The sequence below is a fragment of the Melanotaenia boesemani genome, chromosome 23, assembly GCF_017639745.1.
Source record: "Melanotaenia boesemani isolate fMelBoe1 chromosome 23, fMelBoe1.pri, whole genome shotgun sequence".
NCBI lineage: Eukaryota > Metazoa > Chordata > Actinopteri > Atheriniformes > Melanotaeniidae > Melanotaenia > Melanotaenia boesemani.
Window position 1 is genome coordinate 2,648,925 of NC_055704.1, and position 17,703 is coordinate 2,666,627.

Below are 17,703 nucleotides of genomic sequence, written 5' to 3' on the forward strand. Positions count from 1 at the left end.
TAGTGAAATACATGCGACATAAAGGTAAAAAAAATGTAAATGTAAACAATAAATCAAATATTAACAGTAATGTGATAGTAATACACAGTATAACATGGCATAGTGCAGTAGTATATTGTAATCTGTCACGTATGATGTATGTCAAATAGCAAGAGTATATGATTATACTATAGCATATCATACAATAATACAGTACAGTATTGTGTAATTATAATGATTTATTAATTCATTTTCTATTCAGCTTAGTCCAATTCAGGGTAGCTGGGTGAAGCGTGAGCAATTAGCAGGCGAGAGCAAGGTACACCTGGACAGGTCGCCAGTCTATCACAGCGTCATAAACAGTGTCATTTTGTTGCAATGACAGTAAAGTTTTATTCTATTTTATTCTATTCTATTGTAATAATAATAGTAAGTGGTTTATAACAGTGTACAGTAGGATACACTAGAAAATACAGCAAACTATGTTATTGTATTATCTGTAATAAAGTGAAAGAAAATAAATAAAGTAGATTGAATTAAAAGCATAATATAATATAATATGTAGGGATGGGCATGTTAACGCATTAATATTGCATTAAGGCATTAATTAATTACAGCTGTAAATTATTATATCACTCGTTAATGCTGGTTTTTTTTTCTAAATTCTTGCTCACTGGCCACATGCAGAGGCTGCAGTCCAGGCCTCTTCCTCCATGTCTGGTCCTGCTGCAGCAAAGGTAAGATGTGTTTAATGACTATGTTTTACAAACATGAAGCATTAATCGGGCCTTCTTCTGCCTCTGGTTCAGTGAATCTTGGTCATAACAAGATGAAACGTACAGTTATGGAATCAGTGAAATGTTGGAGTCGTTCGTCCGTGTCCATGCCGTCAGGTGGACACGGGGAGACATCATTTGTGTTTACATATTTTTTCAGACTTTGTGTACCTGGGGGATCTTCTGGGAAGCTGGATTAAAGGAAAGCTGGGCTTATCTTGATAAGGCTGGCTCATTTAAGCCAGAGTTCTGTTCCATCAACATGGCTTATTTGAATACCCGCTGAGTAACCATGGTAACTGATGCACCAGAACTAGCCTGCTCGGGGGCAGGCTAACATTCAAGCTTAGCTTAGCTGTGTCTCAAAGGTCTGATCCAGACTCCCAAAAGAAAGTTCCACCTGGTAAAACGCTGCACTCCCTCTACTCATTCTGGTAAAATAAGAAACACCTGTTATCACATCACTACTTTGTCTTGAATAATCAAATCTGTCAGCGCCAATGTACCTAAAGAAACACAACTATACACGTACTGAACATGAAATTAAATTATAAAGAACATGGTGTTAATTAAAACTAATTAATACCTTATTAACCTTATTAATCCATTAATTAAAAACGCAATAATCAATATGCAACATCTCTGTGTTTATCATGTGTGTGTGCGTGCATGTGTGTGCTACATTAACTCTGCACTGTTACATCAACAGCAGCTTTCATCGGCTGTGGCTGCTGCGGCTCTGTCCTGCGGGTTCTTTCGGTCTGGTTGGGTGGCTCCTCTGCCTCTCACTTGGCCGTGTTATTGTTTTAACCATGGAAAGCACTTTGTGCTGCAATTTTGTATGAAAAGTGCTTTATAAATAAAGACTGATTGATTGATTGAATCCCTTAACACCCGGTAGCGGAGGGTGCAGGTAAAGGAGATTAAGTCACACAGTATATTGTGAATATTTCTCTCTCCTCACCATCTAGAAGCTGTGAGATTCTCATCCTGCTTTCTGTCTGTTCACCTGATGCTGATATTCATCACATATTGTTCCTTCTGTGTTTAGAAGGAAGCAGCTTCACAGCTTTAAATTCATCCTGCTGATTTTTTACCTTTTAGTTAGTAAATCCTGAACATTTTATCCTTCTTTGTCATAAATATTTGATTTTATTTATATTAAGAAATGTTTTAATTGTTGGTGTTTAAAGAGAAAACTGCTGCTAAACCTGTTTATGTGTTTAGTGCAGGGGTCTGCAGCCTTTCCAATCCAAAGAGCCATTTTCCCTCCCAGCTGGTCTTAACGGTTTCCGTGACTTACCTTTCCTTTGTTCAAAACTTATGATACAAGAAAAAAAAAAATTTGTGAGTTATTTAATTTAGAGATTTGAAAATTTAACTTTAATTAGACCATAGACCAAAATTATTGAAATTTTAACGACATGCTGAATTAATTTCTCCCAAGAATTATGACTTATGAATTATTGTTTTCTTTTCATTTTTATGTAACTGATCAAAAGTTTCATTTCCACCTGGTGAAAGATAGACAAAACTTTTTCAGCAAAAATTGAATGAAAATAAAAACTAATGAATTGATAAAATTTATACATTAAATCTACTTTTTAAATATATTTTCAAAATGTTTTTAAGATAAACGCCTTATTGTCCCATATTTGCTTTAGTGAGAAAATCTGTTTTATTTGCTAGTTTGTTTGTATTTTTGGCACAGTCCAGCTTCCATACAAATAATACCAGCGTGAGAAGAGAGAAGTTTAGTCAGAAATGAATTGACCAGATAAAAGGGAAGAAGTTAGAGAAGCAGAAGTTTACTGTTAATCTGACTGAATTTCCATCATTTGGGGAAGCCCAGAATTTCTTTATGACCACGGAATGAAAGTGTTGAGATGTTTCAAGCATTTCTTTAAGACATTTATTAAACAGAAGTTTCTGTGTTTTACCTGATATCTTTGATTTTACAGCTCAATATTTGTGTTAAAGGTTTTATGCTGCTTTAACTAAAGTGAAAGTCTGGGGTGTAAACTCTTGTTGAATTAACTTTTACTACATTTTAAGAAAATCAAATTTTTGTAATTTCTGAAAGTAGAAAACTGTAATTTCAACACAAACTTCACATCACTGCAGATCTTGACAATTAAAAAATAAAGTCGCAGTGATACAACTTTTATTGAAAATACCAATCCTGTTATAATTATTTTTTAAATATTTTAACTTTTTAAAATCTCGTTTTTCTTTAATTTCTTTATTGTGTTTTATCTTTTAAAATCAGAACAAATTTTTTAAAGCTCTTGTTTGCTTGTTTCTTCTTTCTCAAATATTTCAGTTAATCTCTCAAATGTTTGAACTGCGGAGAAAAACATATATATTTCAAGTTGATCTGATTAACATTTTATTATTAATTTACTTTTATTAATTTAATTCTATTTAATTCCCCGTTCAACCAGTTTCCTAATATTTGTTAATAAAGGTTTATTCACGAAAACAAAAACGTATGACGTAAGCACGTTATGCTGACAGGAAGCGTAATGTAAACAGTGGAGAAAACAACAACACCGCCAGGCTCGCAGCTCCTCTGCTGTGTCGGGAGAGTTTGGGTTGTTTTGAACTCAAACGGACCTTCGTAAATTTCGGAACTTTGAGTTTGTGTCTTTTAAGCTTTTTGTTTTCTCTTCGTTTCTGCGCTTTTAGCTGAGTGGAGCTAACGTGAGCTAGCTGCCAACACGTTAGCTCGAGCGAGATGGATGATAACAAGGTGAGGAAGCTAACACTTGCTAAGCAGAGCTATAGTGAACTAGTTAACCGCTGTAACCAGTTAAAATTAATAACCATAAGTGTCTGTTTTGGCAGAGTTAAGAGCCATCTGGACTTTTGTTAGATGCTTCAGAGCCTGTGGCTAACTTAAGCTAAAGTTAGCACCTTACGATTTTTCTCATTACTGGTTAAATAAGTGCAAAAAATTTGAATTGCCAGATAGAAATAAGCAACCAGATCTATGAAAACTACTGTCTAGGTTTTGAATTTAAAAAAAGAATAAATAAAAATGAAATACAAAACAAATATAGATTAAAGACAAGTGAAGAGATAAACACACACACACACACACACACACACACACTATATATATATATATATATATATATATATAAAGCTTCATATCATGTGACCTCACCCTGCTGTAAGGTATTTTATCAGCTGTTGTTTCGGCCATATTAAGTTTATAGAAACAAGCATACATTTGTATTCACAGAGTTGATTAAATCAGTTTTTTGTCATCTTAAAGCTTTCATGTTCTTCGTGATGTCTCAGTCACCACCTGTGAAAAATTTCTTTACTTTTGTGTTGAAAAATTCATTCTGTCAAACGGGTTATCAAGGGGAATTTTAATAAGGACTCTTCTGCTGCTTTTAGCTCTTTCTGCTGTGCTGGAGCAGCTTGGGTTGGTCTCTCCTCCTTCCCTCTGTGTTTGAAGCCTACAAATTGTCCACTGGATGTTGTTCCTGCCAGAGTGTTGAAAACGGCTTTTACTACTGTAGAGCTTAGTCTTGTGGTTCTTATTAATACCTGTCTTAGTCTAGGAACCATCCCAGCTGCTTTTAAACATGCCACAGTTAGACCTTTTCTTAAAATGCCTAATCTTGACTCCTCAGTGTTATCAAATTTTAGATGTTTCCCGCCTGTCCTTTCTGTAAAGTTTTAGAAAAGTTGTTTTTATACGGTTACAGTCCAAATGTCCTGTTGCCTTGATGCTTTTGACACAGCCTTTGACACGGTGGACCATACAGTCCTTCTGTCACACCTGGAACACTATGGTGGCATCCATGGCACGGCACTTAAGTGGTTCATGTGATATTTGTCCAATAGAACTTATTCTGTGATGATTGGTGATGTGTCTTCTTCTTGTGCTTTGCTCTCCTGTGGGGTTCAGTGTGGTTCTATTCTTGGCCTATTTTGTGTTCCTTATACATGGTACCGCTTGGGTCAGTCATAGCCAGGCACAAAGTTTCTTTTCACTGTTACGCAGATGATTTGCAAATCTATGCCATTGAAGCCCAGTAACACTCAGAGCACTTTATGCAGCTGCACTGCTGATATCAAGCAGTGTTAGACCAAAATTTTCTACACCTCAAGATGAGATTACTGTAATGCTCTGTATGTAACGCAGCTGCCCGGCTTTTAACTGGCACCAAGAGCACGTCACTCCTATCCTTTACTCCGTCCACTGGCTTCCAGTCCATTTTAGAACTGATTTTAAACTTTTAATGTTTGTTTTTAAAGCCCCTAATGGCCTCGCCCTATCTTTTTTTATCTGAGATGCTAACTGTTCGTGAGTGCGGCAGGGCTCTGAGGTTGTCTAACCAGCTACTGCTGGAAGTACCCAGGTCCAAATGTAAACATTGGGGTGGCCGAGCTTTTTCGTTGCTGCACCCAGGCTCTGGAATAAGCTTCCCACTGACATGCGTTTCATCACGGACCTGGGCCTTTTTAAATCTAAACTTAAAACTTATAACTTTAGGATGGCTTTTAACATTCAGTAGTGTGGTGACACATTTATTTTTATTTTTATCTTTTATCTTTCTATTTTTTGTGCTTTTATTATTCATCTTTTACTTATGTACTTGTTTTCTGGTGTGTTTTTAAATTGTTTTAATCTTTTGTAAAGCACTTTGCTTCACCAGTGGGTTGTTGTAAAGTGCTGTATAAATAAAGTACATTTACATTTACATTCATGCATTTCTTCTGTTTTCATTCATAAATGTCGTTTATGTTTGTTGCCAGATGGTGGCTTGCAAAATAAAGAAACCAGGAAAACGAGGCCGCAAACCCGCAAAGATTGACCTGAAGGCCAAACTGGAACGGAGCCGACAGAGCGCCAGAGAGTGCCGCGCCAGGAAGAAGCTGCGCTACCAGTACCTGGAGGAACTGGTTTCCAGTAAGGAGAGAGCCATCTGCGCCCTGCGAGAGGAGCTGGAGATGGTGAGGAGATGCCTCAAACGTGAAGGCTGTGAAAATGTGCAAATGTAAGGTTGTGCTGTCTGTTGTCCTCTGCAGTACAAGCAGTGGTGCTCAGCCATGGATCAGGGGAAGATCCCGTCCGAGATCAAAGCTCTGCTGACTGGAGATGATCAGAAGATGCCTCAAGGCGGCAGCGGCACCAAGACATCCAAGAACAGCAAGAATAGCAGCATCAGCAACGGCCAGAGTTAGACCGCACTGCTCGTCTTCCTCACGCTTCCCACATTTCAGCTTCTGTAGATCTGTTTTAGTAAGTCCATCAGCATTGATGTGACCTGTAAACAAGCACAGATAAACATTTAGCTTCACATCAGGAGGTTAAACGGATCATCTGACTGTTCACAGGTCACATGACTGACCTGGATGTTGGGTCTGCAGGACTTCCTGTGGTAGCATTAAAGATCTGAGAGCTGGTCCTGGATCAGCTGTTCAGTCTGGTTTTTACACCAGCTCAAAGTGTTTGTGAATGTGTGTGTGTCTCTTCATGTCTGCGGTGTGTTAAAAAAAGATGGTGAGGATGAAAAATCCTGAAAACATCTGATTTCATAAAAACTTTTTCAGATGAAAAGTTTGTGCACTTTCTCCGATGTAACGAAGCACTTTGTGAAACGATTGTTGGTGTTTGTAGCTTAAACTGAATTTATCTCAAAACAAATAAAACTCTGAAGTCATCACTGAAAGTCTCTTTCTTTCAGAATTTGTCTTAAAAAGCGTCATGTGATCATGTTTATATTTCTGACTAAAGGAGCAAAAACAGGAAACTAAGTAATATGAATTTGTTATCATCTGGAGAAAAATTAAGTGCTCTGTCTCAAATCACAAAAAATAAAACAAAACCCAGATCTCCATCTCAGACCCTCCAAGCCTCATTTAGCAGGTTAAATGTTCATGACAGTCCAGTTAGATAAAGATTGAACCAGTACGGCTTGTTGGGAAGGTTGCAGGAGAAAGAAGAACATGGCAGCACGGTTCAGGTTGGCAAAGCTGCATCTGAACAAACCAGACATCTGGAACAAGGTCCTCTGGACAGACCAGAGTGAGGTGGACATGTTTTAACCAGTTTTTCTACCAACTGGAACTAACTCAGCCTGGATGGAGATTCCTCCTCTGGTCCCATAGATTTTTTTCTTTATAATTCCATTGTGAGTTTCTGAAACTCCAGAACTATCTTCAGTTTTTCATTTTCTTCCTGTTCTTCACAAACACCTCAAGATTAGTTTCCTTTACGGGTGTCCAGACCAGCTGGTGTTAGAGCGCCCCCTGCTGGGTCACAGATTCAAGTGATGAACTCAGTTTCCCAGAGCTGGACCAACATGCAGACAGGTCAAGTCTAACAAGGACAAGCTGGGAAACGTAAAACTTTGAATTCTCAAAACAAAGAGGAAAGAATCATCATATTTTCTGTTTAGAGAAGTTCTCTCTTTTAATTTTAGCAGATCTACAACTGAATGGCTGAAAAAGAAAAGAATCAAGGTGTTGACACGGTCCAGGAGCATTTCCAGATGTGGAACAGCTGGTCTCCGAAGTCCAGCACTGACCAAAAACTGGTCTGGAACCAGTCTGATCCAGTCTCAGAGGCCTGCAAAGCTTTGGGGCAGAGCGGTGGATTTAATGTTTTGGCTTATAAATATTCATTTATGTTTTTAAATCTCAACCAAAGACATTCTGTAGTGGTAATGTTTAGTTTTGTTGGATTATTTAACGAATCATGGCCAGATTTTCATGCCAGTAAGGATCAGAGTCTTTGTTTTCAGGGGTTATTTCAGGGAAATTATTTCAGGTGACTTATTTGAGTTGGAGGGAGAGAAAGAGGAGGAAGAGGAGGAGGTGGGACCTGGAGGGGCTGCTTGGTAATAACAACCTTCCACACAGCTGGATTCTCACCCGACACATGACCCCAAGTTTATTTGTGGTTAAAATTCAGAAGTTCTGACCAATCAGAATCCCACACTGAGCTGAAGGTAGAAATAGATACTTCTCTCATTGGTCGAGCCTGAGGGTCCATCATGGCACCTTAATTCTGATTGGCTGGTCTCTGGAAGCCTATAGAAGGTCATTACAATATGTTAGCTATGAGGTCAGTGAACGTCCAGGAGCTTGTTATCACATTTTTAGTATCTGTATTTGTGGCCAAATCTATGAAAAGAACCTGTTCTCTCTATATTTCCTATTTATGTTGATCATACATCAATTAGCTGCCTGAAGAAAGTGCTGCTGAATGAGGAGAGAAATTTAAATGAAGCCACATTTATCTAAAACCCTGCTGCATTGTCAAGTCTGTATGATAACAAGTTAATACTGAACCAAAATTTGATCTCCTGTTAAATCCAATCCTCTTTTTTTTAGCTTATTTATTAAACTAGTTGTTAAATTTTCAGTGGTTTGTTTTACAAATTCAGTAAATTATGAGTCAATAAACTGATAACAAAGATTTTAAATAACTTTGAAACTCATAAAAAAAAAATTTTTGTTATGTTTTTTTTTTTAATTTGTACTGTAAAAACATGATTTTATGACTGAGTTGGAGGTGGATGGGAAGAAGGAGGTCTGGAGACCTGGTCAGGGATAAGTAGCAGAATATGGACGGATGGATGGATGGACGGGCGGACGGACGGACGGACGGACAGACTGACTGACGGAAGGATGGATAGATGGGACAAGTCACTTTCAGCTGCGTAATCTGTGAGATGAATACAGAAAATATAAATGTTAAACTTTTTAGAATAAAAATAAAAAAAAATTTCATAACATTTTAATATATTTAGATGCAAAACGTCCAGGTCCAATAAATATTTCTAACATCACTGAAGCAACAGCTGGAGCCTTTCCACTTTCCAGTGGGTCTGATGTTTTACCGGTCCCAGTTTTACATTATCCAGGGCGGGTCTGATGGAGTTAACATTTTTTTAGTACAAAGGTGGCAACAAGATAATGTTTATGCCGCTGTGGTGCTGAGCTAGTTGCAAACATATGCCACATTAAGAAAAGTCCATGTAGTTACGGAAGTGAGACTCGAGTCCCCGTCTCTGGGTGGACAGATGGATGTTTCTCATTTCTACTGAGAGTGCATAAAAACATAAAATGATTAATCTGATGTCAGAATTCAGCATCCAGCAGACCAGACATTCGTCAACCTCAGATCAGGTGGAAAAACAAAATGGTATCCCAACAAAAGAAATATGGGATAGTAAATCCCATCTGGGACTCTAATCAAGAAGTTTATTGTTTGTTGGCTCAGACCAGAAACATCTAGTGCATTATTTTAATTTTTAACAAGTCAGATTCAGAGTTGTTTCTGTCCCCTGGATGGGCATCAAGTCAAGAAACCCACCTACCGATAATCATTTACAACAAAGACTCAACTACAAGAGTTTGGTATGCTAACATGAATTTTGTTCCAAGTCCAAACACCATCTAGGCAAACAGTTTATGGCTTTAACTTTAACATTTCAGGATGACTGAAATCCATCCCCCCACATCAGCTTCATAAAAAACATCTGTGATTCAGTCTAGTTCCTGATAACTAGCCGTTCTTTCAGCATTTTGTTAAGTCACTGTTAGCTAGCTGACTCACTATTTTGTTAGCTAGCTGACTTACTGTTTTTTTTCTCCTGCTGACTCACTGTTACTGATAAAGTAGTGAAGCACACAATGTCAGCAGTAATGTATGAGGCAGCTTCTAGCACATGGATTACAGCAGCAAACCAGATGCAGTTACAACAAAACACGGACAGAGGGCCACAGATGATGTTAGCGGGCTAACTAGCTGGTGTTACTAAAAGGTGAAGTCTGTTGTGTCCTTGACAAAAACAATCCATCGAAACACGACACAGAAATAAGTACTGACCTGAACATGAAGTATAAAAGTGATGGCTGCCAGGAGGTTTGTTATGTCAGAAAAAAAGCCCTTTTTACACACTGAACACATTCGGTGAAACTTTTAGACGATGCTAGCATACAGCAGGCAGCTCATCTGCTAAAATTAGCATTGTTTGGTTTGTTTTGTGGTTTGTTTGTCATTTAAAAATTGTCCAAAGTCAGTCACACAAACGTGTTTGGAGGGTTGGTATTAGTGGGCCAAGCCACCTTTGTCTCTTTCGGCTCTCGGTCAAATGCATTGTACACCATTTCCTTGGTGAGGGTTTGTGCTTGCACAGGCATGTCCACCACCCCGACGTAGTTCTTTTTGGCCATCCGTGAGCTGGCGGTGATGGTGTATGCATTACTACGGTAGCACTTCATGGATGACGTGCAGAAGGTCTCCCGCATGCCTCGCCTAAAGTTTGCATTGTAGACTGAGTACAGAGTGGGTTTGGACGCCGTAGAGCTGAAGCACATCCAGGCAATGGTAGTGAAAAGCAGGAGTCCCTGCTTGCTGGGGCCAGCTGACTCACTGGGGTGCCACAGCTGGGCAACGTAAAAAGGTGTCCAGGTGAGGAAGAAGACTGAGTTGAGCATGAGGAACATCTTGATAGTTTTGACTTTAGTCCGTGGTACGATGTTCATCGTCCGGCGCACCGTGTGGCCATCAGCACTGATCCTCCAGATGTAGCGAACCACTCGCTGGTAGAAAGATGTGATCAACGCCACTGGGACCAGGAAACCAACCAGAAGATGAACTGCAGCGTAGGCTATACTGCCCCAGCTGTCTGGGAGGAAAAAGTCACAATGACTGTCTACAGATGCAGATCCATAGAAAAAGAGGCATGGCAAGACGAAGGCCGCATCAAACAGCCATGAGGCAAGGATCATCTTCTTCGCCTTTTCCCTGGACACCTTGAAGCTAAGAGGATACACAATTGTGTAGAAACGGTCCACAGAGATGGAGAGGAGGACGTAGACCTGAACGCCAGGACAGAGGTGCTGTAGGTAGCGCACCAACCTGCAGGCGGCAGCACTCAGCGGCCATCTTCCCGAGGCTACCTGCAGGAGGACCAGCGGAGCGCAGCCGAGACTCATGAGCAGGTCGGCGCAGGCCATCGACACCACAAAGTAGTTGGTGGTAGACTGAGTCCGTCGGCTCCGGTGGATGACCAGGCAGACCAGGGCATTTCCCAGAATGGAAACCAGCCAAAGAACCCCAAACACCAGGCCCAGGACGGCAACCTCGCCTGAAGTCAGCTGATAAGAAGCCGAGGTGGCATTCAGCTGGCTGGAGGATGAGTCTTCGAGGCTGCAGAGTGTAGTGGTGGGAAAGGTGGCCAGGACAGTGGAGTTCTCTCTCTTGGAGTAGTTAAAGGACATCTGATACATGAAAGATGGAGAGTAGAGGGAGGGATTTACACCGACTCTGTTGGTTGACTGGGCGTACACCATATCTGTACTGCTGCATCAGGGAGGAGCTGCAGAGACATGAACACAAACATTTTTCAGGGTCATGCTTGGTGATTGGTTGGAGGTTTGCATATGGGTTTGTGGATTTAGTCTGCAGATTAATATAGTTGTATTAAAGAGGATATAGATTGTAGGGATGGGCATATTGATATTCTGGACTCAATACTTGATCAAGACCTGCCATTCACACTGACAGCATAACAGGAAGCCTCTACTACATCGTTTAATGGTAGAAACTTAGCACCAAACCTTGTTGTATACAACCTGATACTTGTCTTCTGTCTTCTGCCCCCTGGTGGACACTTTTTGCACTACATTCTGATGTATCACACCTTAATAAACAGTACATACATGCAAATTTCTTTTTATTTATTACTTTTTTGCATTTTGTTAAAGGGCCAAATAAAGACTGGAGGTTTTAAAATGATAGTTTTCTGGACATTATTTCTTGGGAGAGGCTTTAAAGGATTAAATAGATTTCTTTGTCTGTAGTTTGGTTCATTCTTTTTGTTTATTTGGGTTGTAATAGTGATTGATTGGCTTCATCCATAAGGCTGGTTTGTTTGTCAGGTTTAATAATCAGTATTTATTGGTGGTTTTCTGATACAATGAAATAGTTGGGATATTTGATGGGTTGACTGGTATGTTAAATTAGCTGGATGGTTGATGTATAGGCAGAGAAAGCTTGTTAGTTGGCAGATTAAAATATATATAGATATATTTTAAATATATATATATAAAAATCTATATAGATTTAAAAAAAATACTTTTAGCTAGCAGGTTAACAGGCGGTAGTTAGGTTGTTTAGATAGTGTAATAACACAGCTGCTTTTCTTTCAGGGCTAACCAAGACGCGTTCAAAGTTGAAAACAAGCTGAATTTCCGTCAGAGGAAATCATCTGATGAAAACGTTTGATGAAGACCTTGTTCCATCAGAGAAAATCACATCTGGGGAAATGTTGCTGCATTTTAAACTTTCATTCATGTATTGGAAACATGAGCAGGAACTTGTTTAAAAACGTAAAACAAAGCTACAGTTTCGTTCAGCATCACATCAGCAGCACATCATCATCATCACCTTCACCACTGGAAGCAGTATAATCCGCTGCTCCTGATTTAATTACTGTCTCAATGGGACCAGTTTACATCCTGCAGAGATGCTGATTTCCTCAGAGGGCGCCTATTAAGGATGCGAAGATCTGCGTTTGTAGTCGCTGTGGTGCTGACTCAGCTGGATTTAGTCTTAGCAACTGCATCCATCCTGACTGATGCTTGATGAGTCAGCTAATATGCCTCCTGTACAGGGATAAAAAGATAAATCCCAGTTTGTCAATAAACTGAATTATCTTGCTATTAATCCTTTACTTTCAGGTAGAAGCTGTAATCCAGATTAATGATGGATTATTCGGGTTTTAATGGAGGAATCTGCCGATGGATGATGCCGTCGAAGTGTCTGAGGTGTGAAATATGATTCATGTTGCTCAGCTTAGACTGATTAGCAGATCAAAATGAATCACAGAGAATATTAATGAGCAGCTTTTAAAGGCTTTGTGCTGCAGTTTCACTTCATCCATTAGTGCGGTAATCCAGACGGAGGAACATCACGGTGGAAATCAACTTTTGAGGCTAAATGAGACCAAATCCATCAGAGGTGGTGGAAATATTTAAAACCAGTTTGCCATCCTATCAGATGTCCAGCTCTGTGCTGCTGGGGAGACAAAGGAGTCCTTTCAGCTCTGTGATTGGTGGACATGCTGATGAATTATAGAGGAAGGGGCTCCATCTGAGATTGTTTCATAAATGTGATGACTGTGTAAACACGATTCCTCCATTTTTACTCTGACTTTCCCTGCAGACTGAATAAAGTCTAAATGTTTTATCTTCTGTCTCAGCAGCTTTATTTCACTTGTTTATTTTCCTCCATTTTTACATTTCAGAGCTGCAGCAGATCCCGGAAAAAGACTGGGATGAAGATAATCTGGTGTTGGTAAAACCAGCTGACAGAAATAATGATTTGGACCAACTTCAGCATCCATGAAAGTCTCTGAGGGTCAGAGATGTTCCAAAAAAATCTGATAAAAAAAATTTAAAGCAAAGCTCCTCAAAGAAAGGTTTCCATATTTGTCCTTATTAAACCGGGAGGAATTTCAAGGTGTAAAGGACCAGGGAGGCATATTTCAACTCAGTTCAGTTCTCAGATCCCTCCCATGGATCTGCATCCAGAACAACCATCACCAGCTGGAGGTTGGATGATGAAGAAGGGTTACTATGGAAACCTTCATCCAGCTCTACTTTCCAGAGTTACTGAGCAGAAAAGAAGCCGGATGTTAACCTGGTCCAGAGATCCAGAGTCGATTTCTCCGGACTCAGGGGCATCTGGGATGGACCATCCAGTAATGGACTAGGACAAATTATTAATTATAATCATGGCATATTTAAAATGAAAAATATGAAAACGTTAATAGAGAAGTGTGATCATTAAGAAGATGAAAACAGACCAAACTTTGTCTGTCATTATGGACATTTTTGTCCATTTGAGTAAATTTTCATCTCTAAATCTGGCCGTTATACTGGCTGTTGTGCATAAGGAACAGTTCTTCTTCAGAAAGTCTCTTCACACATTTTAAAATCAGCTTTTGATTGACTTGATTTTGCTAACAGTCTCAGGCCTGTAATGGAGCTGCTTTTACTGACTATTTTTCTAGAAAATAAAACCCAAACGTCACTGAATGCATCATTATACAGTGTGACAAATTAGATGAAAAATGTGGATTTAATGTAACTTAACGGGACATTTTATCCTAAAAGGTGAGGACAACAACAGGGACATCAAGAACTCAAACTGCCATTTAAAGGGTTAAATCCTCAAAATAGTTTTAATATTTGGTAGTTTTGAGCAAAGCTCAATTTTTTTTTATTCATGCTTAAAAAAGCAGAAAAATATAAATGTGTAAAGTTTTTACTCTGTAATGACTTCAAATGAAAGTGATGCCTGAAGGTTAATGGGAGAAATTACTTGGAAATAAAGACGACTGAACTGGGACTGCAGGGGTGCTTCTCGACATGGGGGCCCAGGCCCCCCATCACACAGATCGCATTTTTTATTAAGACCTGCTGTGTTTATAAAATGAGCAACGTTACATTTCATCTACTCCCTTTGCAAACCCGACTGTTACTAATGCTGCCAAACACCTAATAATAATAATAATAATAATAAACGGTTGTAATATACTTTTTTAAATAAAAGATCCATCTTTGTGTGTGTTTTCAACCAGAAGGGAAACAGAGAGAATTTATAATCTAATGAGATGTATAAATTAACATGGATTCTAGTTAGAAAATTCTTCCAGTTGAAGATCAGATTATTGTGGTAATCAGGTGACGCCAGTTTTATTTCTTGGAGGATTTCTTTGAAAAACCTACTTAATAAAAGTCAAATTGTCAGATTTAAATATTAGTGATTGTTGGAAATGTGTTTCAACAAATAAGTTGTTAAAAGATGGGATTTGTTCTCCCATAAATGGGCCTTGCTAGAACCTCTTTAACTTATTTAACTTATAAATGCAGGATTAACACTTTACTGGTGGACTGTAATTAATTAATTATAATATCATCATTATTATAAAATAGCCTTTATCAAGATGATATTATTTACTATTAGACATTAAATTTGACTCAACGACAGTCATAATAATCAAACTCTGTCTCACTGATTGTTCAACATGGCCCTAAAGTTGGAATATTTCCTGTTTTAGTTGTTTTAAAGGTCTGCTGCCTTCTGTTTTTCAGATAGTGATGACAGTGAGAGCTTCCTTAAATTCAAGAAAGAATCTATTAATGCTAAATATGTCGTAGTAGCTCTCTGGGAAAAAGACAAAATATTGACATCTCAGAGTCAGATGAGTAATAACTTAGATGAATTTCTGATAATGAATTTGTTTTATCTCTAAATAAATCCAAACGTGCTGTATCAGCTCAGACTTAGGTGAGCTCATCTCTTCTCTAAGAAATTAGCAAGTAGCTGCTTCTCTCTTCATTTCCCTCTTTTCTTTTCAGTTTTTCTAGTCTGATTTGCCTTTAAAGACCTGCTATTTCCCACCTCCTGTGGCTGTAGGCTCCCTGTAGGATAGTAACTTACTGAAACAGGTGCATGCGCACCGTTTTGAACGGGTGAGAGGGGACCACCAGAATTATTGTAAATGGAGAATTCAAAGCAAACTGGAGCTTGTATTTCCATAAAACTACACATTATTCTAAGATAACTTCTGTCCTTGCTCCTGTTAGGCCATCTTGTCCCTCACTGCTGCACACTCATACCGGGGCACGTGCCTCTGGGGACGCTCTTCTTCTCTGTAGCTAAATCGGATTTTTGTGGCCACCAGCAAAACATCCAACCCTAGAGCTGCTGATCTGTTATCATCTGTATCACCATTTACCAGCTCTTCCTCCTGATTCCTCCTCTTCATCAGCTCACAGCCTAAAGCGAGTCTGAAGCTCTTCGCGGAAAATACTGAGGAACCCAGACTCTGGATGTTCCGATCAGAAAAATCTCAACGTGTCTGACTTCAGAGAAAATGTCAGAAATAATAATCAATAAAAATCGGCTCCATCTTACATGTTCGGCATCATCAGATCTTCACACCTGGATCTCCTTCATCACTGAACGCGCGCGCAGACACGTCAACAAGCCGTGTCGCAGCTTCTTGGATGCGGCCTCACCGAGGCGATGGATGTTGGACGGAACCGAGCCGAAGACGTGCGGTCCTCAGTGGGATGCAGGGTTCCGAGTCGGTCCCGGTGCTACAGAATCCTGCAGAGAGGCGGGCTGGAGGACGGGATCAGCGGCTGGTAGCGGAGCGGGAGCTTCATCCTGGTGTTTTTCCGTAATTCACAGCGGGAGGAGGAAGAGGAGGAGGAGGAGGAGGAAGAGGAGGACGTCCGTGCAGGCAGCAGGGATCATGGACGTCCGGAGGATGAAGATGTAGCTGATGAAAAAACAAAGAGAAAAAAAGGGGGCCAGGTCGAAATAATGACATTAAAAATAAAGAAAACATATAAATCTAAATTCAGTTGTTTATATACGCCAACTCAGACATCTCAGGTCACTTAAGCCTCATTTTCACCAAGCGGACCGGTGTTCCGTCGAAATGTGTTACCTTGTTGAAACATCCTACCGCAGGATAAATTTAGGTCGCTCAGAAAACAATGCTGCGCAGAATTTTATAAACAATTCAGTTTGGTGCTTAAAACAATCTGTAGGTATAGTCTTTGGAAATATTGTCATACTTGTTTGCTCTGAGGCTGGTTAGTGATTTTGCTCAAATCAGCCTCTAAAATCAGATTTTAGTCCATTTTTGATCCTCATAACCAAACGTTGAGCATGTTTGTCCACTGCACATGAAAAAGATATATAGGTATATATATATATATATATATATATATATATATATATATATATATATATATATATATACATATATATATAATCCATATAGCGACTCGTGAAATCCACCACACGATTCCATAAAATAAAAACATCACTGAATGGATTTAGAAATATCTTTAATAATATGAATTTACTTTGATGAATGAGCAAAACCAGATAACAACTTAGGCTGAGGATCAGATTTTAGCCCAGAACCAGCTGGTTGATCTTTACTCGTGTTCAGGTTATTAAACACTTCCTCAGAACACTGCAGAGAATTATCCCACATTTCTTATAATGACCACTTGTAAGATCATCCCCCAGTAGTGCATTCACTTATCCTAACAGAAATTCATAGTTATTTCTATCCAACATGTTGCCAGGCAACACCGGCAACATTAATGTTCTGTTTGCTAGAGGGACTATTTTTCCTGGCGGAAGCCTGGGAAGGACGATGAAATCATTAAAATTAAATTTTATGGCGGAGTAATGTTTGTCCTGACAGTTATAGAAAAATAATTCCTGTTTGGTCCTGAAGGCATTTAAATGATCAATAATGAGAGGGTGGATTGGTCCACTAAGCTAAACAAAGCAGGCAGGTAATGTTAGATCCTCCTCCACCTGCAGCAGCAGCATCATCATCTTCATCAGCACTAACTGACAGGGTGTACGATACTGCAAGTGTTGGTACTGATCCAGTAAACAGACTACTGATGTGTTAACACGCAGTCAGCATGTGATACTGTGGGCCGCAGTAGCCTGAACATTACTGCTTCGTTACAACATTTAATCTTAATGAATCAGAGTTTACTTGTGCAAAAGTTCAGCTTTTTGAGGGGTTTGGCAAACTTTTATCTTCTTTTCTTCTTCTTCTTTTTGTTTTAAATGCTTTTTAAACCAGTCCACTTTATCTATAAAGCACACAATTTAAACAAAAACAAGCCTCCAAAGTGCTGCACATTGAAGCAGCAATATTATTAATAAAATAAATAAAATACATAAAAATAAAAACAATAACAAATATTTCTTTGTTTAGCTACACCATCTCTTATTAAAACAATAAAAACAAGTGAAAAAATAAAATAAATGAAGTGAAAAGATAACAAATAAAAAGACACGGAGGAACACACAACTTGTGTGGTGTTAAAATCCAGAGAATAAAAGTGGGTCTTTAGA

General features: G+C 39.1%; 2 protein-coding genes across 3 annotated transcripts; one reads left to right on the forward strand and one right to left on the reverse strand.

Annotated features, from left to right (window-relative positions):
• Nucleotides 1-3,266: 3,266 nt before the first annotated feature.
• On the forward strand, nt 3,267-6,442 carry crebl2 (cAMP responsive element binding protein-like 2). Its single transcript, XM_041978133.1, has 3 exons — nt 3,267-3,507; nt 5,532-5,729; nt 5,805-6,442. The coding sequence occupies exons 1-3, from the start codon at nt 3,493-3,495 to the stop codon at nt 5,958-5,960; spliced, it is 369 nt and encodes a 122-aa protein (XP_041834067.1). The 5' UTR covers nt 3,267-3,492; the 3' UTR covers nt 5,961-6,442.
• A 2,531-nt stretch (nt 6,443-8,973) lies between these two features.
• Nucleotides 8,974-16,092, reverse strand: gpr19 (G protein-coupled receptor 19). 2 transcript variants are annotated; one of them, XM_041976905.1, is made up of 2 exons: nt 15,718-16,092; nt 8,974-11,110 (listed from the first exon to the last, which is right to left on the reverse strand). In XM_041976905.1, the coding sequence occupies exon 2, from the start codon at nt 11,082-11,084 to the stop codon at nt 9,810-9,812; it is 1,275 nt and encodes a 424-aa protein (XP_041832839.1). In that variant the 5' UTR covers nt 11,085-11,110; nt 15,718-16,092; the 3' UTR covers nt 8,974-9,809. The 2 variants fall into 2 exon arrangements, with proteins under 2 accessions (XP_041832839.1, XP_041832841.1); XM_041976907.1 differs by lacking the exon at nt 15,718-16,092 and adding an exon at nt 12,181-13,710.
• Between the last annotated feature and the right edge of the window lie 1,611 nt (nt 16,093-17,703).